Here is a 21,444-nt window from a genome sequence, read left to right on the forward strand (position 1 = left end):
TATAAGTGATTTCTCTATCTAGGACATCAGGAGAAGGCTAGAAATTGGCATTTCACACAAACTACATCTTATAACCAAAGAGCACATACACGAATCTGTGACAAAACACTTACACCTGAAGAGAAAATTTTCTTATATATGCTGATGGATGAGTCAGGGGCATAGATATTCTACAAAATAATTTTGAGTAGTCAGAGAGTCTCTCTGTCTCTGTCTCTGTCTCTCTCTCTCACACACACACACACTGTTATGTTTCTGAGTAGTACAATACTCCACATATAATAAACAATTTGCATTGACTGACTAACCAGCCCCTTCCTAACTAGAGAATGAAAGAATTGGGTGAGTAGGGGAGTAGATAATCTACTCACAGAAAATAAAGAGTTAATTATCTATGAAGTCTCCAAAATCCACCCTTTCTGAAAGTAACTATTTCCCACGGTGAGAAATTTCAGCATGCTGGGTGGGTGCTGCAGACATGGTGGGGGCTTGTGTGCCACTGCTTCCCACCCACTGCAGGGAGCTTCTCTGCCTGCCTTGGGAGGGAAACAGAGCTATTGAAGAGTGTAGGTAGCCAAGGCAAAAGGGAGACATGAGCCATGGGATTGCTTTCCAAGAAACATAGGAGATGCTTTCAGCAGGGAGAGCAAGTGGTGGGATTTAAGTATTTTTTAAAGTGTAGAGGATCTCCACCATGTCCATACCACATTATTAAATTTGGCCTGGTGGTCCCTGTCCATGGGTGGTCGTGAAGCTGGGTAGTGAAAGAGCCAAATGAGGTCTTCAGAGGCCCAGAATGAATTATCAACTTAGTATCAGGTTGAAGAGATGGACTCTCTTGTGCCCAGAGCTAAGAGACAAGTATGAAAGTTGCTCCCCTCGACTCTATTGGGCAGTTAAACTCAATGTTCGGCTAACTCAGTGTTCTTAATTCCTGTGTAGGAATTTGTATATCTGTCAGTTTCTAGAACCTATGGCCATGGGTTGAACCTGGCTGAGTTACAGACAAGTGTCCCCGAAGCTCAGTGTTTCGGGTGGTTTGTGTCACTGGAAAGAGCCCTCCTGGTGGACTGTATTGATACCTGTTCCAAGCTGTTGATTGAAGAAGCATCAGGGCTGCAGTGAGGACGTCACTTATATGCATTGAAAGGCAGCAGAAAATTGAGCTTGCACATCTGAGCACAGATGTATGTTGGACATTAAGAGGGGAAATTGTTCAGCAATTTCTCACATCTTTAATTATATGCCAATTTCATTGACATGAAAGTTGGGTGGCACTGCCACCCAACAGAACTTAATCTTTAATTTGCAGCGTAATAAGGGTGGAATTATTCCTGAGAGTGACTAAGTATAGTGGTTGAATAATAATTTGGAGAATTGCTTAGAAAAAGAATCCATTTTATTTGAGAGAAATAGTCTGGTGAGAATCAGAAAATGTGGATATTGTTACTAGTTTTATCATCGATACCATTGGCTGGTTTCTACACTGGCAACCTTAAGTTTATTATTTGGCTTAAACTTAGTACCATGCTTCTTAAAATTATTTTTTCTCCAAACAATATGCAACCCCTTTGCTATGTAGAGAGAGTCACCGTGCTTTTGGCAGCATTGTTATGGCCTCCATGCCTCGATTATTCCATCTGTGAAACAGGGACAGTAGTGCCTGGTTAGGACTCTGTTGCAGGGATAGTATGTTGTTAAACAGGCCTGATCAGGAAATCATGCTGAAGATGGTGTGTGTTCAAGAGTGAGATATTAAGCCTGTTAGTAATGGATCTTACCTTGCTTTCATGGCCTCTCCTGTTCCAGATATCCCACTCAACCCTGTCGCTTTGGAAAACTCCTGTTACTTTTGCCAGCTTTACGTTCCATTAGTCCATCAACCATAGAAGAAGTGTTTTTCAAAAAAACCATTGGCAACGTACCAATTACAAGACTGCTTTCAGATATGTACAAATCCAGTGATATCTAAGCTCTTCAAGTCCCCACTTTCCAAGATGGGACAGTATCTGATGAACTTCTACCCTTGGAGAACAAGTCTCAACTAACAAACCCTTCAGGAAGCATAAACCTGGAAATGTGTAGCCTTCAAGAAAAAAATGTCAATGGACACAAAACAGTTCCAGTAGCTTTGACCTGCTGCCTCACCCAGGATAGGGTGGCCCAGGAGGGAAGGGAGTGTGACAGGATGGCCTGAGCAGGAACTCACTGCTGCCATGCCCTGGGAAGAGGGCCGAACTGGGGGTTGCCAGAGGCCATGCCATTCTGCCTCTTACCTGGAAGATTGGGCTGAAATATCAAAAGTTGAATTGCAGGTAGAACTTTCTTTTCCCTTTTAGCATATAAAGTTGGGTACTGAATATAGCTCAGTGTATAACATCATACAGCAGCCTTCAGAACAACTATCTTATGTTGGAGAATTTATTTTAAAAATAATGGTTAGGTTTTAAATCAAAAGTTTTATCAAAATTTCCCCTTCTATTGTACTACATCATGAAGTGGCCTTCAGAACTGAGTTAATAAATGAAAGGTAGTTTATGCTGTGAGATTTTCTTTTTCTCTGTCTTCTTCCTTTCTCTTTCTTTCCTCCTCCTCCTCCTTCTCTTCCTCCTCCTCCCCTTGTCCTTCTTCTTCTTTATACCATAGGCCAAGCAACCTTGTCAAAGGAATTGGTGGACGAAAATGAGATTCTCACCAGGACTTCAGGTTGGATAACATCTCAAAAACAAAAAAGCTTTACTAAAAGAACACAAGTTGAGGGAGGAAGAATAAAAACAGCAAAACCAAATAAAGTGGAGATGAATGATGGAGTGAGGGAGACTGCTGTCCCATTAACATAGTGCTGAAACCAAAGGCAATGGGGATGCAAACTCGTGTTTCAGCAAGTCACACCAGACAGTAAATGAACAGAGACGTGAGGCCAGAAGGAACTTCAAGGAGATGAACGCCAAAAGGCTTCTTCATTCATTGCTAACAGCCTGAGACTCTTCAATACCTTTCAGAAAACTGGTTTCTAGTAAAGCTTTGTACGCCTGCATGTGTGCACACATACACTTCGTCCTACACTATAAGCTGCTCCTTTGGTATGAATTTCTACTTACGGAAATGTAGAAACAAACATTTAAAAATAGCTGCTGTACTTTTCACATTTTGATTTATTAGATACTAGCACTGAGGGAAAATATTCAACACTTGGACTATCATAGGATGAGTAAAACTTTTCTTGTACAAAGTGAATTAACTTGATTTGTGAAGTTAAAATGTTGTACTCATTGTATTTACAAAGAATAAAAAGTATATTGAATTTAAATGAACTCTGCCTAATTTCTTAGCCTCCCTCCCTGGCTGGTTCTCATCCACCAGATACAAGGTGGCGGCCGCAGCTGGTGTAAAAACTGAAGTTTGGAGCACTGCAGCCTGAAGAACTGAACCACAAAGGCAATTTCCTTTTTACAGTGAATCCCATTTGTAAAGTGATGAATAAAGAAATAAAACATAAGATTCCATTCTCTGCAGCTCTCAAATGTAATTGCATCTGTTAGAAAAATTGCTGTGTGAGGAAGAAAGAGGCCGATTAACAGAGTCTTCATTCACTCACTCCTCTGTTTCTAATTCTCTTGCCAACATTTCAGTCCTGACCAGGAACTTGAAATTATTTAATGATCAAAAAAATAAAGTGTGGAGAACCATTTTGGTGAGTAAGATGTGGAAGGAGCAGTAGAAAGTGCATTCAAATGTTCTCAGAGAATCTCAGGGCACTGGTTCCACAGCCAGAGGCTAGTGATGGAAATCAGAGGTGCCCAAGGCCATGGGCTCCATGGGCTCCTTCTGGGCAGCATCTCCAGCAGGAGTCTAGGGCAGAGGCACTAGCAGCTCTTGGCTAAAATGACCTTGCACAGAGCATGTGTGCAAAATCAATGTCATCCACTGCTTGTCTGCTGATTCTACCAAGAAGTTCATCTTAAAGGAAAAGGTACTCGAAGATGTGTACAAGAATGTTCCTTGCAACACTGTTCATATTTAACAACCAAAATGTCCACCAGTGGAGAATAGATACATTGTGGTAAGTATAGACAGTCTTACAATAGTTAAAGTGAATGGACTAGGGCTGATGTATCAACATAGGTGAATCTGAAATACAGTGTTAGGCAAGGGTAGGAAGTGAATCCCAGAGCGTAGATACAGCTTGGTATTTATATAAAGTTTTGTAACCTGCAGAACAATACTTGATCATGTTGATAGATACATAAATGTATAGCAAATGTTTAAAACAAATAAAAGTATGGTAAACACTAGCTGTATGATAGTGATTACCTTTGGGAATGGCTGGGATTGGTGAAGAGTACCAAGAAGACCCTCAAACATTTCTGAAATAATTTAGTTTGTAAGACAAAAGAGAATTGGAAACAAATATGAGATCTATGACAAGATTTGGTAAAGATGAGCAATGGATCCAAGGCTGTGCAACCATGTATTAGTCAAGCTTTGCTTCAATAATGCTGAATAACAACTCCCAAGGTTCCAGCAACAAACTATATTTCTTGCTCACTGCACTGCCGGTCCCAGGAGGCTCACCTGGTCTGGGCTCCTCATTGCAGTTTGGGTTTAAGCGGACTCCAATTCCAGACTAGCAGCTTCCCTAAAGCAACTTTGCATGCAGAGTACAGAAGTACAAGGGGCTGAGCCAAACCATGCAAACACACTTAAAGCTGCAGCTCTCTTCACATGTATTCACTTTCTACACATGGCCAAACTCAACCTCAAGGGAGAAGGAGAGTCATACTCTTTGCATGGAGGAGGGGGAAATCACTGACCTATAATAAAATCTATCACAGTCATAATCTACTTTAATCTATTTAAAATATTCTCAGTAAAGTTAAAAGGGAGTAAATTTCCTGTAACATGCCACAAAATACTGACTCCTACTTGAATTGCCATTGTCGGGGGCATCTACCATTACAAAGAAGAATCAAACCTGGCTTTTAACACTTGAAAAAAACCAGAATTAAAAACCCAATAGCAGTCTCTTCTGGAATTTTGAGATCTCTGCTCTGTACAGCCTGGATACTTTAAGAATCTCCTTGCTTGCGTGGATTTTAAGGCAGACACCCTCTATGGCTGGTGTTGTGGGGGAGGTGCCACAGTAGTCTTTGAATATACAAATTCCAGATATAAAATTTCAATATATGCAATTTGAATATGCAAACAAGAGAAGATGAACCCAGCCAAGTGATTACTGCAGTTGAAAACCAGTCTTCAGTGATTCTCCTATGACAAATGTTTTTTTCTAAATCTGGATGGGTCAGTTTTCAAAAGCAGGACATATAATCACAGTACTCTAATACATTCTTCAGTGAACAATATTTACATTGCTATAGTGATGCAAACACTAATTATTGGTATAATTAAAAGCATGATAAAATTTGGGGGAGAGAATGAGGAAGGAGAGGTGGAGGTACTAAATCTTCACCTCATAATATTTATGAATTTTAGAATTGCTTTTTTTCTTTTTATTGTATTTATATGAGTTGATAGATGTTAACTAAACCTATTGTGGTAATTATTTCACAATATATGTAAATCAAACCATTGTATTGTGTTGTGCAACTTATATAGTGATGTATGTCAATTATTTCTCAATAAAACTAGCAGGGAAACAAATAAGATAGAGAACAGGAAAGAAAAGGAAGCCCTCAAGTTTTCGGCAAGTTGTTTGTATATGCGTGGCTCTCCTGGTGGTACATGTGACTCTACCTTATTTGCTTTACCATCTACCTAGTACTCCATTTTATGGGTGGACTACAGTTTACCCAATAAATTCCTTATTGGTGGACTTGGGCTACTTGCAGTTTTTCACTATAATAAATTAAACAACAAAGAACCATCCTTCTATTTACACTTCTGTGGACTTGTGGGGGTGTTTCTGTAGGATAAATTCTTAGAAGTGGCATTTCTGGGTCAAAAATTATATGCATTTTTAATTTTGATACATACAACCAAATGGCTCTCCAAAAGGGTTGTATCAATTTGCACTCCTGCCAAGAGGGTATGAGAGAGCCCATTTCATTGCTCAGAATTTAAAAGGGCTTAATCAGACACATGCTTGATGAACACTTCAGAAGCTGTTAGAAAAATACAGAGAATACATATGTTTCAATTATGAATATGCTTTTGCTTGCAGTGCTTACTGGACTGGTATAGTAGGTCGCACTTTGCACCCATGATTAGAACTTGGTTCCCCAAATTTTTCAATCCAGGCCACTTCTGTGAACTTTTGAGAGACCTCCATCATGACATGGGTGGATAAGTGAAAATATAGAAGGTGCTTAGCAGACACTCTGCTAAGAAGCTGCTCTAGGAATCTCAAGCCATTTATTTTACAATCACATTTTGTATAGTCGCTTATGGAAACTGAAGAATAATCACTCTAACTGAAGGAGAGCCCCAGTACCTTTATCACAAATGACATATGGCTTATTTTTAATGTAATCTATATTTTAAATTATGTTTTTAGATTTTTGAAGCTCATTTTGGAACATGAAGTGGCTTTTTATCCCTCCAAATATTGCTGATCTGCATACAGACCATTAGAGAGGGTTGTCAGAGCTTTCAATCACTGCTGAGCTGGGCTCATCAGCAATGTGCAGAGAGCAGTCTCTCTGATGAAGAAACCAGGACATTGCCACATAGCCTGGGCAGCTTTCTGAAGTACCAAAATGTTGCAGTGCTCTGCTGGAAAACTGTGAGTAGGGTCAAGTTCTGAGGAGGCCAAGATCATAGGTTTGATCCTCAGGGAAGCCAGGTGGCTTTATTCTGTCTGTGTTCCTAGTATCTCTAATGTCCATCAGTGGACAGGACACTGAGCAAGTGGCAGTGGAGGCCTGGGCTCTGCTGGAGAACAGCACCCAGCTCCTGTCCCACCAAGTGGCATCTAGGGCATCTTCTTTGTGCTGGCCTAGCCACCAACCTAGTGGAAGGAGTGCTGGCCAAGGTGAAGAGGCTGGGGTTCTAGTTATGATTAATGTCAGTTAACCTTTCTGCACCTCAATGTTTTCATCTGTGCAAAGGAGCAGGAGCCTTAGTGGTGTCTAATTTCCTTTCTGTTTTCACCATTCCCATCATTCTCATCATTATCTTTAGGTGGAGCCAGGAGACCACCAGAAGAAATTCTTCTTGGTGGCAAGAGCTAATTAGATTGATCGAATTTCCACACATGCTCAACTTGGAATACTTGCCCCTCCAAATACTTTCAATTAGACAAGTCGTTCTCAATCTTGGCTGCACACAGAATTACTTGGGGAGATTTCAAAATGCTCGGTGCCCAAGCTGCATCCACACCAGAGCAATTACATCAGAATCTCTGAGGCAGGTCCCAGGCATCTGTATTTGATAGCTCCCTGATTATTCCAGTGTGGCTGTGTAGCTGAGGATGAGAGACAATGACATGGCCTTTGGTCGGGAGCCCTGGGACAGGGGTCATGTTCAGGCTTCAGGGTCATCTGGGCCTCTCATCCCTCGTGCCTGGTTGCTCTCCCCCTACTCACTGGTGACCTTTAAAAAAGTTAATTCTTTCCCCTCTCTCCCTCCTCTGGCCTGTCATTGAACTCACCCAACTGATTGTGGCGCTTATGATTGAGAACCTCTTCTGACCGCTTCCCTTTCCCCAGAAATTAACGTGATCATTAAGGCTTATAATTTCACTCACCAGTGCTATCAATCAAGGGACTGCGATACAGAGTTAAGAGTGCTTTTGTAATTGGCAGCAGCCTGTGATTCGGAGCAAAGCATCCAGAGGCTGTGGGGAGGCTGGAGGAGGGGAGAGCTGGTGTGCAGGGAAGGGCTGTGCCCTCTTGAACTGACTCCTCCAGCTCTTTGTGGTTGGCTCCCACAGGGGCCAGCCAACATCCAGCGTCATCGGCCCTGAATGCCAAGGGGAGGAAGCCAGTTCTTGCCAGCAGTGCTTCAGGCTACCCCTTACCCACTCTAAGCTCTGCAGTGGAAAGAAGGTCTCTTTAGGTGCTGAAGAGAGGAATAGGAAAGATCAGTGGATTCTTTATACACTGGGCAACTTGAGTCTTGTGGGGGGGGGGCAGGGGGTCCAGATTATCTGTAGATCAGAAGTAAGGTTAAGGCTGTCAGGCCCAAGGGAGTGACACATTCTTCCCTAAACTGCTTGTTTCAGGAGACCTTGGAACCCCATAAACAGCAGTTGAGCCTACAGTAATGCACAGTCTGTGCCCTCTCTGGCATGCAGGAAGCTGAGTGGTCCTGGGACTACAGCTGTTTTCCCTCCTGAGGGGGTTGGGCTGGCTGATTCAGTTTCTAACACATATAGTGCCTAGTGGAATATCACACATACATGGTAGGTGGATTATGGTCCAGAGGTGAAGAGGTAGTTATTTTTATTTCAAATAAAACATTATAACAACATTAAAAATGACTTTCTTTTATTAGATAATAATATAGAAAAATCTGGAGGTGAAAAATTATCTATAATTCCACCTCCCTAACACAGCTATTTTTATGTTTGCCTATTTTTTCTACTTCTTACACATATACCTATATATTTTAACATAGTTGTAATCATAATGGATGTATTTTCCATTCTTATGCTACTCTTACTATCACTAGCATTTTTTATTAGCATCTATGAAGCCTCAGAATTCTATTTGGTGTTTGCATAATAATTCTGATACTTGATGTGTGCCATAATTTCCCTCTCATTTACTGTTTTAGATAATCATTAACAAAAATTTTGACTAAATTCATGTTATATGGAATGGCATGCATAACACCTACTGATGGAGAATGTTAAAATGTAGTTTGCAGGTTCCCACCTCCTGAGGTTGGGATTCAGCAAGTGTGAATTGTGGCCTGGGCATCTACATTCATCTACATTCTACAATCCAGATGCAGGTGGTCCCGGCTCCATAGGTTTAGGCTGGTGAGTGACATCTCCAAAGTCACACAGTTGCTTTGAACCCAGAGCTCAGGCTCTTTGCCCAGCTTCCACAACTGAAGTTTGCAGTCTACATAAAAGACCAATCCCCTGCTTCTCAATATGGAATGTGTCTACTGAGTTAGTGCCTTTATTAGGAGCTTACTTTTCTCCTCACTCCATCTCACTGAGGAAGGAAGATATCTCTGTGGGCTCTCATCTCCCAGTGCTCCTCTCCAGTGCTGCCCCCTCAGCAGTACTGGGTCCCCAAGACTTAATGTACCTGAGTGTTTCAAAGAAGGGAGGAGAGTCTGGCCAGTGGAGTCACATTTCTGCACAAGGAGTAGAGATCAAGGATGCGGAACGCAGCCTTGAGGGATGCTCTGATGTCTTTAGGGGCCATCAACGATGGTGATTTGGTCACAGCTCTATCACAGAAACACTAAGAGAACTTGCTTTCATTTTGAGCTCTTCCAGTTACCACCAAGGTCAGGCCCAAGACTGGATTTAATGGCTCTTCGGAGTGTGGGTCACACTGGAGCTTCTTTCCCACCTAGCTGTTCATTGTATTCTCTGGGCACTGGCTCTCCTGGTGGCATCCAGGAGGTCAGCAAAAGTGAAACACAAGGTTTGGCCACTTCAAATTCTCTCTAGAATCAACCTAGCTCTCTCCTCTCCTCTCCACCTAAAAGCTAAATAGGAAGGGTTGCACATATTTGCCCTACTCCAACATTTTGTGAATGAGAGGTTTCTTTGAATTAGTAAATTTCTCTTTTAAAATGTAAATACCCACTAGTAGGGTTTAGCTATGTCTGTTGGAGCCTGAGCTCTGTGGACAGTGTCAATAAGTTCCTTAAAGTTTTTGGTGGAGTTTGATGAATGAGGAAAACCAGAAGGGGACTGGAGGGGAAAGGGAGGGTGGTGTTGGCTCTTACAGTGTTTTTGCAGGTTGGCTGCATTTACTGACTTAAAGGCCACAACACCTGTCAAGTGGTCCTCATCACACAGGTCTCTCTCTCAGAACACCCTCTTCTAGCCTTGGGGTGGCCATGGTTCCCCTAGTACCAGCCTCAGGGAGCTGCACTAGCTTTTGTGGTTTCTCCACAACTTTCCCTTATCTTTGTAGATAGTCCTTTTGTTAAACTTTTCTCAGATTCTACAATATGAGTGTTTTCTAGTGGAACCCTGATTGATATGAGTAAGTTTTTGTGTTTGCATGCTTTTCTGAGCATTTCGCCCTTGCCCTTGTCTGGCTGAGATACCATTTGGCTAAGAGAAATATTGGGATTTATTTAAAAAGGAATGAAAGAAGAAGAGGAGAAGGAAGAGGGGGAGGTGGAGGAGGAAGAGGAGGATTCTGCTTCTGGTCTGAAAAATAGGTTTAAACAACAATATAATAACATTACAGTTATTCTGGATTTTCTAAATCCTTTATTCTCTCCTTTTTCAAAGGTGGAAGCTGGAGAAGCAAGTTCACAGAGTTGGGTAGTGTTGAGAACACTCTGCTTTGGCCTAGACAATGAGGCCATGAGGCATGCTGCTGCTTGATGGTTGAAGTAAAAGACAAGTTCCTTCCTGCTCTACTTTCTGAGGACAATGGAAGGAGGAAAACCAGGGTGAGAGTGAAGCAGAGTGAACCAGGCTCATGTGTGTGTCCCCATTTCCAGATCTTTGACCTGGGGTGGGGGAGAGGCCTGGAGAAGTGAGGATAACTTCAAGGGAAGGAGGCCCTTTCTATCCCCAGACCATTTGGTGGATTCTGGAAATCACATCTTTATTCATGCATTGCTTTCTACTTGAATGTTATTTGCACACACACCTTCAGTTCCCTGCTACACTGCAGAACCCAGGGCTGTGCACTGCACTTAGAAGGCAGTCAATGAGGATTTGTTGAATAAGGAGTAAGATGTGTTACTGCAGAGTATGTGGGGTCAGTTTTGCTGAGCAGATAGGCTCTATTAATCCCTTTGACAGGATCAAGACCAAAGCAATGAGGAGCTTAGGGACTTTCTCAAGTATACTCAGTAAATTCTGTGGTCACCTCGAATCCTTTTTGGAATTACCGACTCTTGTGTTTTACACAAAGCCCTTCAGCATAACCCAATATCTGACATTTGTTCATGGATCTCCTTTTACACTGCACTATCCCAAAGCACCATACCTTACTAAAAAAAATTATCTCACCTGCAAGTGAAACTCAAGACACTGCTGAAGAAAGAAAATTATAGCAGTCCATTGTATAACACTGCCTCCATGTTTAGAAACATAAGCAGTCAACACTAAAGAGGATAAGGTCAGCAGCTGCCTTGCCCAAATAGCTGGAAATAGTATCTCTCTTCCAGAGAGCAAGGCAGCAGAGGAGTTAGCATGCCAACTTCACCTCCCACCTGAAAGAATACACCTACAATGAGGCATCTTCCCTGAAGCAAAAGGTTCCACAGTGAATTAGGCATTTTTCACAAAATGCTTGTGACAGTAAGTTGGTACACAACTCTTGCAAAAAACAATTTAGCATCTTGTAGCCCAAGCCAAAGATATTCTGGAGCTCTGGCTCAAAGAAAAACCTAAAACGTAGCAAGAGCTTTCTACATGGAGATGCTCACTATACTGCTACTTACCATATTTAAAAATTAGAAAAAACAAAAATGTCCAAAAATAGAATGTAGCACAAATACATTTATTTACCCTCCACATTCATTGTTATATCTGCAAGATTATGTAGACATATTAGTACATGAAAATGTATATAGAAAAAATAGTGGGACTATGGGAAAGTTATGTTTTCATCTATTTTCCAAACTATCATGTGGTTTTATTACTTTTAATAGCTTGATGTATTTATATTTATGTTAGTGTTTTATTACTTACATTTATTTTTATAGTTTAAAAATTTATTTAAAATTTCCAAAGCTGGAGCAACAGCTGATTTAGTCTTGACTATAGGGGATTTACAGGTGCTGGAGAGGCTGTGAAGATACATGCAGACTGGAAGGTAATGAGGTGCTGCCTTCTTGAGAATTCACAGGTAAATTTAGGTAAATTCTACCTACCCCTGGTGTCTTGTTAATGCCTACAGGAAGAACAAGGGCATGGAAGCTGAAGAGAGGGCATCTGTGAACCGTGTGAGTGTGAACAGTGAGAGAAACAACAGTGAGAAACAGGAGAGAATATAGAGGTGGGCTGTCCCCTCCCATCACTTTACATTGGAGGCCCAGGCAGGTAAGTGACATCTCCAAGGTCACACAGTTGCTTTGAACCCAGAACTCAGGCTCTTTGCCCAGCTTCCACAACTGAAGTTTGCAGTCTACATAAAAAACCAATCCCCTGCTTCTCAATATGGAATGTGTCTACTGAGTTAGTGCCTTTATTAGGAGCTTACTTTTCTCCTCACTCCATCTCACTGAGGAAGGAAGATATCTCTGTGGGCTCTCATCTCCCAGTGCTCCTCTCCAGTGCTGCCCCCTCAGCAGTACTGGGTCCCCAAGACTTAATGCACCTGAGTATTTCAAAGAAGGGAAGAGAGTCTGGCCAGTGAAGTCACATTTCTGCACAAGGAGTAGAGATCAAGATTGGAAAACGCACTTTCTTTTTTCAACAGATTGTTAGAAATCATGACTGCTCCCTTAAAGAACTGTTTTTTTCTTTGGCCTTTTAAGCAAATTACTGTCCTACGTACAATATGGTTGAATCTTAAAATGTTATGTTGAGCAAAAGAATCAGACAAAAAAAGAGCACCTATGGCAGTGGGGATTTGAACCCAAGTCTGGGTGACTTTTTTTAACTGAAGTATAGTCCACTTACAATGTTGTGTTAATTTCTGGTGTACAGCATAATGTTTCAGTTATATATATGTATACATACATATATAACTGCTATATATGTGTATATATACATATACATTCCTTTTCATATTCTTTTTCATTATAAGCTATTACAATAGGACTTTTTGTTTATCTATTTTATATATAGTAGTTAGTATCTGCAAATCTCGTCCTCCCAATTTATCCCTCCATCTCCCGCTTTCCCCCCGGTAACCATAAGTTTGTTTCCTATGTCTGTGAGTCTCTTTCTGTTTTGAAAATAAGTTCATTTGTTTCACTTTTTAAGATTTCACATGTAAATGATATCATATGGTATTTTTCTTTCTCTTTCTGTTTTACTTCACTTAGTATGACAATCTCCAGTTCCATTCATGTTGCTGCAAATGGCATTATTTTATTCTCTTTTTATGGCTGAATAGTATTCCATTGTGTGTATAGACATATACATATACCATAACCTCTTTATCCAATCATCTGTCAATGGACATTTAGGTTGCTTCCATGTTTTGGCTATTGTAAATAATATTTCTATGAACATTGGAGTGCATGTATCTTTTTGAATTAGAGATTCCTCCAGATATATGCCCAAGAGTGGGATTGCTGGATCACAGGGTAAGTCTGCTTTTAGTTTTTTAAGGAATTGCCATACTGTTTTCCATAATGGCTGCACCAAACTACATTCTCCAACAGTGTAGGAGGGTTCTCTTTTCTCCACATTCTCTCCAGCATTTATCATTTGTGGGCTTTTAAATTATGGCCATTCTGAATGGTGTGAGGCAATACCTCATTATAGCTTTGATTTGCATATCTCTGATAATTAGCAATATTGAACATTTTTTCATGTGCCTATTGGCCATTTGTATGTCTTCATTGGAGGAATGTTTGTTTAAGTCTCCTGCCCATTATTTGATTGGGCTTGTTGTTGTTGTTATTGAGTTGTATGAACTGTTTGTATATTCTAGAAATTAAGCCATTGTCAGTTACATTGTTTGCAAATACTTACATTCCATTCCATTTCCTGTGCAAAAGTTTATAAGGTTAATTAAGTCCCATTTGTTTATTTTTGCTTTCATTTCTGTTGCCTTTGTAGACTGCCCTAGAGGAACATTGCTAAGATTTATGTCAGAGAATGTTTTGCCCATGTTTTCTCCTAGGAGGTTTATAGTGTCTTGTCTTATATTTAAGTCTTTAAACCATTTCGAGTTCATTTTTGTGTATGGTGTGAGGGAGTGTTCTACCTTCATTGGTTTACTAGTGACTGTCCAGCTTTCCCAACACCACTTGCCAAAGAGGCTGTTTTTTCTCCATTGTATATTCTTGCCTCCTTTGTTGTTAATTAACTATAGGTGTATGGGTTTATTTCTGGGCTCTCTATTTTGTTCCATTGACGGATTACTTTAAAACTTAGCCTCTTCTACTAGTCCCTGGCCCAGCCTCTTGGTTTCTAGCCTGGGCTCTAGATCTGCTGTTAGGTAAGGCCTTCAGACAATTCTCTTCCTATGGCTAAAAAATGACTGGCCTGGATTGAATTGCTTCTAAGATTCCTTACAGTTCTAACATCCTTTGATTCCATAAGTCTAGTTAATTTTCAGAATTTACTTATTTTTGAATAGTTAATAGTCACAAGACATAAAATTCAGAAAATTCCAAAGAGTATGTATAAATGTCACAGAGCAGAAAAGACTTGATGACTAAATCCAATGTGAAATCCTGGATGGGATCCTAGGGCAGAGAAAGGATATTATAGAAAAGCTGGTGAAAGTCAGTTTAGAGGTTGGCTAATGTACCAATGCTGGTTTCTTAGTTTTGATAAAAATACCATGAGGGGAAACTAGGTGAGGGGGGTATTTAGGAACTCTTTGTATTATCTTTACAATTTTTCTGTAAATCTACCAAAATAAAAAGATTTTTTTGAGTACATATACAGTGAAATGTTTTCCTCTCCACCTCTATCCTTGGGCCACCCCATACCCCCAACCAGGCAACCAGTGTGATTTGTTTTTTATATAATCTTTCAGAGATATTCAGTTCATAATCAGAGGAAATATCTATATTGTACAAATATCACTTCTCAAAACAGAAAGTCTGTGAGATAAATTCCTAGAAGTAGAATTCCTGGGCATATAGTTCTGATAGTTATAGCCAAATTGTGTTCCATGGAGGGTGTGCCAATTTATCCTCCCGCCAGACACTGTGTATGAGGACTTGTCATTTCACCAACACAGATTTGTCTAAGAGACCAGTTCACTTCAATTTAAGTCAGACTGTCAACTCCCCAAATGCTCATGAACAAACTTGTCTAGAATACCGCCACAGAACGTGGGTCTGTTCTGAAGCACATAGCCGAGGCAAGCAGGGCAGCTGCGGTAGTCAGGTGCAGCAAGGCTGTGAGGAAGTGATAGCAGATTATTAACATTCCTAACTTCAATCACTACTGTCCTCAGAAGACATTCACAGAAGGCCATTGTCTCTGCTCCACAGCAGACAAAGGGTCAAGCCTCACAAATTTGCTCATAGTTGGGGGAAAAACCCCCACAGGCCAAAGTGTTCAGATTACAGGTCCAGGAAAATCCCTTTGCAGAAAGAAGACAGCAAATCCCCAGTGCAGTTGAAAGGACAAAACTTTCTTCACCTCAGAGGCTCTCCAATGAATAAACCAGTTAAACATGGTTTGGATTTACTGAACATGAAAACAACTGGATTAAGGTATAATCTAGCTAGAAAGGAAAAGAAATGTACTAAGAAAGCTAAGTCATGACAATGCAGCAGTGTTAACATATGCCAAGCAGGGATGGCCATTCCAGTTTTATAACCAAATTTTTAAAAATATTTAGCTTTCCTTTAGATCAAGATAATGAGTCTCCACTCACATTGGCCTCTTTGATAACAACATTGGCATCAAGCAACTGTGTGAGCACGAGGGGCAATGATGGCCAGGAGGCCAGAGTCCCTGGCTGTCAGGGTTGATGGTCTAGCCTGGGCCTTGAACCTGACTGCTTACAGCCTGTTCAATCCATACAGAAGGCAGCATCACACAGGCACAGGCTTTAGAATCAGGAAGACCTGGGTTTGTATCCCAGTTTGTTTTTACTGGCTCTGTGACCTTTGAGAAAATTATTTACACTCTGTCTCAGCTCTTCTCTTGGTAAAATGAGGTTAATACCCAACCAATAGAGCTGTTCTGAGAATTAAAGGAGCTAATAGATGTGAAAAGCTCAGGCTGAAACCTAAGCCCTCAATTGACGGTGGGTTAGTTGTTTCCCAGTCTCCCTCTCGTGCACATATATGGCAACACCAAACACCGAGTGAACCTGCCCCACGCCGTGTAGACTCAGGCACGTCCACATCATGTTCTGTGACAGGAGGGTTCTGAATGTCTTACACCAGGGGTTCCTAACACTTTTTGTGTGAAAGATCCCTACTCAGATGTTTATAAAAACATAAAACATATAGGAATACAAAGGAAACCAATTTGTTGAAATACATTTTTTCAAGTACACATTTTTTTAACTTGTAAAAAATATGTGCATTTCTTTAACACATTAAACAAGATCTTGGGGCAGTTCTAAGGACTGCAGTAATTTTCAGGTAGTCAAAATACTTCAAGATCTGCAACAATAAATTGATATAACCCATTTGTATTTTTAAATTAGTGGTAGTCACAAGTTCTCCTTATACTATTACAGTGGTTTGTTCCTGCTTTCATAATGGAAAAAATGCTAAATTTCAGTTTAAGAATACTAAGTATAAAGATGCAATTTTCCCCATCCAAATACAGACACCATGTTAAGAACTTAGGTATTACAAAATATCACCACCTCTGACGTCAAGATGACTGATAAAAGGTATTTAAAAACTGTCAGACCAGTACTCCTTTATTTTTACTCTTACCCTGTGGCTTCTTTCAGGATTTTCTGTTGATCTTTGGTTTTCTGCAGTTAGAATATGATATACCTGTGTTGTTTTGTTTTGTTTTGAATTTATCCTGGTGTTCTCTCAGCTTCCTGGATCCGTGGTTTGTTGTCTTTAGTTTGGAAAATTCTCAGCCATTAGCACTTGAAATACTTCTTTTGCTCTGTTCTCTTTCTGATGCAATGATCTCAGTTTTTAGAAGCGCTGCTTTTTTTCTGTTGTTTTCTCTTTGCATTTCAGTTTGGGAAGTTTCTACTGACCTATCTTCAGATGCACTGATTCTTTCCTAAATTATGTCCAGTCTACTGATAAGCCCATGGAAGGAATTCTTCATTTCTATGACAGTAATTTTGATTTCTAGCATTTTTTTTATTTTTAAAGTTTTCATTTCTCTATTTACATTACCCTTCTGTTCTTGCATGTTTTTTTCCATTAAAACTTCTAACATATTAATCAGTTATTTTAAATTCCCTGTTTGAAAATTCCAATGCCTGTCATATTTGACTCTGGTTCTGATGACTGCTTGCTTTCTTCTGTTTTTTCTTGCCTTGTTAATTTTTTGTCAAAAACCAGACATGTTGTGCTAGATAATAGAAACTGAGGTAAACAGGCCTTACCTGTGTAAGATTGATGGTAATCTGGCTAGAGAGTGGACTTGTTTAATGTTTGCTATGATTTTAGGTGCCAGAGGCTTCAAATTCTCTAGTGTCTCTGCTTTTGTCTCTTAACTCTGGGTTTCCCTAGTTTGTCCTCCTCAGAGTCTGTCTTGCAGCTTTCAGCTGTAATCCACTATTATACTGGAGCCCTGGTGGTGTGGTGGTAAAGTGGGTGGCATAGAGGCATTCTAGTCTCCAGATTAAGTCGCAGTGTTCAGTGGGCCTGTGACCTTTCCCAGTGGTATAGCTTTCACCTGTGCTCCTTCCTCCCTTCCCTGGCTGCAGCATTCCCAATGTTTCCTTGAAGTCTTGACCCCTGTTAACTATGTTTTTTTTTTCCCTTAGGTGATATAGGAAGGCTAGAGGGGCCAGTACAGAAAAATGCCCCTCCCACAATGGGGATAAGGCTCTGGCAGTCTTATCCTGGAGCACAGTCCTTTGTAATAAAGAAGGTTCTGGTATTTCACACTGATTGTAATTATCTCCTCTCCCTGCCATAGAGGATCTTTCTTGATCTTCACTGTGGGAATCTGGAGGAGTCTCCGGAGGTAAAGCCCAGGAACATGTGGGGACCTCTCTAAGACTGTGGTCTCCAGGAGTTTCTCACTGTCATGCTAGGCCACACTCAACCTCCAGCAATTCATTATCAATATTACCATATATGTGTTCCTACCAGTTTACAGCTCCAGCAATTTTTGCTCTGGGTAAACAGATTTTGACAGTGGCTGTCTAGATGAGTTTGTCTCTACAGACTTTGGGGGTGGTGATTTGCTCTGCAACCTCAATTCGCTGATAGTGGGTCCAAGAAGAGTCAATTGATTTTCAGTTTGTCCAGCTTTTCTATGCTGTGAGGACATGGGTGCCAACTTTCAAGCTCTTTATATGTTGGAGCTGAAACTGAAGTCCTTTTTATTTTGAATGGCTATTCCCTTCCCTCCATTTGAACTCGTGTCCCTTCTTGTCCTCACATTTGTCACGTATCCTGTTTGGCTGTACTATCAGTGAGCCTTTTCATGATGGAATCCTAACAAGACAGTTTCTTGAAAGAAGGGTCTTTGTTAACCTCTTGTCTATATTAACACTTTGCTCATATAAAATGCTTAGTGTTGCTGTTTAATTTTACTGAGTCTACTTTCATTTATAGCATTCATTTTAACAGTAAAAAGCATCTGTGGTGAGGTGTTTCCCAGCATCCTCTAAAATTCTTTTTGTGCTTTTAAATGAGTTTTCCTGGTCTCCAAATCAAGGTCTTATTTTCTTAGCAAGGTTGGAATAAGGCAAACTTCACTTACTGTAAATTAAGATTTACAAAAGTAAGTTCTCAAGATCTGGTTAAGTCCTGACTTTTTCTCAATTTTTCTGATTTCTTTTTGTAATGAGTTAAGTAGTCAAATTCTAGGAAATCAAAGGGCCCCCTATCTAAGTGCCCCAAACCTGGCTGTTTCAGAATTATAGGTAAAGGTTTAAAAAAACACAAAAAACAGAAAACCCTGAACTCAGTCTTAGAGAGTATTTGTGGTGGTGCCCAGCTAAGTTTAGGAGATTAAGATACTTCTTATCAGCTAGCTCTTTTTATACCACACTTAAAATCAAACTGAAAAACAAAACAAACTCAATCCATTAATTCACTCATGTTCAGGCTAGAGGACAATGGAAACATTACTGGAAATTTACCCGTTCATTCAATCAATAAATTCATTTAGCATTAAGTAAAGATTGGGCAGGTATCAAGTCACAGGCCTGGTACACAAGAAGGAAGTGCACCAAGGCATGACTTTTAGAGTCAGACATCCTTATATTCTAAATCCAGAGCTATCACATCCTGGGTAATCTTGGGCATGTTACTTAAGCTTGCACAGTCAATCTTCTCATCTGTAAAGAGTATTACTTCATAGGGAAGTTCTGTGACAGAGATCACAGAGGAACTATCAAGACGACATACTCCATCCACCTAACAGTTTCTAACTTGCTTCCCAGTCCAAACACTTGCACATTGTAAAAATCATAGCTAGCACTCACGGAGCAGTTAGCCTGTAAACCAGGCAGTATGCTATACTCTGAATCTGTCCATCAGTACCTCATATTTTATCTGTAAAGGCTTAGGGGCCAGCAGCCGCCTCCTCTCATTGGCTATTTTCACCGAAAACGGGCAAAGCAAGCTGAAGAGGAGTGGCCCTTAACAAGAAGGCTGAGTTGAAAAGACCCAGGATGTAATAAAAAGGACATGCTCCCCTGTACTGAGCCCAGAGGTCATCATCACTGAGGGTCATGATGGCAGAACTGCCCAGCAGGAAACCAAATACCAGTTAAACCTATCTAGGAACTGCCATGGACTTCGTGGTACCATTTGCTGCTGCTCCTACCATATCTGTGATTCCCACTGCCATTGGATAACAATCATTAAGTCTTCACATGTCTCAGGCACTGCTGTTTGGTGGATTTTACATTTAGTCAACAAACTTTAATTTACTAAAGGCTCCACTGTGGTTGATTCTTTACAGCTGGCAGGAGTTGAGACAAGGCGATTACTTACTGAGATGACATGGAGCCTGTGACTCTTGCTGCATAACTCACTTCCAATTTAACTCCTGTCCTTTTAAGAAGACTCTTAAGGGCTTTGTGAACCTCCTCCTATATTGCTAGAGTTAATAGCACCTCTATTTTTACTTCACAGGGTTAAAGGTTTCATTTTAGTACAGACCGTTTTAGGTCTCAAAGTGACAACACTGAGAAGTACCATCCTACGTTAAGTAAAAACATGTTACCCGGAATAAACAACCTTTTGTCTAACTTAAAATCATCAACTTTTTAAGAGCATGCCTGCCTTTAGGAAATTGTAGAGGTTAAAGATAAGCAGGCCAGTATAACCTATCCTAAGCCACATTATCCCCTTGTCTACAAATGATCAAAATCAAAAGAAATCCACAGTTGAGTGGAAATCTTAGCATTGTTCACACTTGTCTGTTGTAGGAGGGTGTCCTGTGTAGCAGTAGGAGGTTTAGCAGCATCTTTAACCTTCTGCCCATTAGATTCCAGTAGCATTCCCCAGTTGTGACAACTGAAAATGTCTTGCAATATTGTCAAATGTACCCTCCCGGGGGAGGCAAAATCATCCCTGCGTTAGAGGAATTACTGAGTTGAAGCACAGTTACCATTACTCCGCTATGTGTATCAAGAACTGACAGCCTTTGATTTTACCTCTCTAGCTCACTGAAACACAATTCACAAGTTGTTTAGCTCTGTACCTTCTTAATTTACAGTAATCGAGATGTGCAGTATTACAGAACTGTGACATATTTAAGCAACAAAAGAGCAGCTCTGACTTCTTCCTATGATTTCCATCTGTTTGGTGGACATCCTAGTTTGGCCAAAGCCTAAATCGGTTTCCTTTCAAGTGGACTGACCTGTCTCTAGAGGTGATGTGTCTGGAGTGGGAGGGCAAGCTTTTCTTACCTTGGAATTTAACTCTAGGTCACAACGGGGCCACAAACCACCAGAAGTTGTACAGAATCAAATTAGAGACTACATTCTGGCTGCAAAAGTCTGGCTACAACACAAGTTAGGCAGCAAGGAGTCATGCATTTGCTCGTTGCTTATCAACTATACAAGTCAGACTAGAACACTGTGCCCTTCTCCCTTAGTTAAAGAGGAGAAAGTGTGCCACTAACCCAAACCAAATTAAAGAGAAAGCATGAATCTGCTGACTAAGAAAAGGGTTATTACACCCTTGCTAAGTTTGTTTAAACAAGTCACTCAGATGGGCTAGAAAAAAAATCTTCTGATAAATAGGAGGCATGCTATTGACTTATCTTAAAAGGCTTTTTGAAAAGAATGACTTGAGATTATAAAGCATTTTCCAGATACACAAAGTGCTTCATAACAACTCAGTAAGCTTTAAGGAATGCTTTTTTTTTTAGTACATCACTTTTTTGTTGTGTAAAAGAAAATACCCCCTCTTTCAAAGGGTAATAGCACATTTGATATCACCACTGTTGAAAGTGGAATGGAGTTACAGGAATGAGAAGTATATAATTAGTAAATAATCCCTCTCAACAAATGAGTTAAGTAGGAAAGCCTTCTGAAGGGAGAAAAGAAAAGCCAGAGGTAACACAATCAG

The 21,444-nt window shown here is 40.5% G+C and overlaps 1 protein-coding gene across 1 annotated transcript in view; it reads left to right on the forward strand.

The window, feature by feature from the left end:
• Nucleotides 1-3,310, forward strand: part of NR2E1 (nuclear receptor subfamily 2 group E member 1) — a 103,729-nt gene extending 100,419 nt beyond the window's left edge. The window contains exon 12 of the mRNA XM_072965932.1: nt 1,810-3,310. Coding sequence (XP_072822033.1) covers nt 1,810-1,972 — 163 coding nt within the window. The 3' untranslated portion in view covers nt 1,973-3,310. The remainder of the gene's footprint in view (nt 1-1,809) is intronic.
• Nucleotides 3,311-21,444: the final 18,134 nt, after the last annotated feature.

The sequence above is a fragment of the Vicugna pacos genome, chromosome 8 (genome assembly GCF_048564905.1).
Source record: "Vicugna pacos chromosome 8, VicPac4, whole genome shotgun sequence".
NCBI classification, from domain to species: Eukaryota; Metazoa; Chordata; class Mammalia; order Artiodactyla; family Camelidae; genus Vicugna; species Vicugna pacos.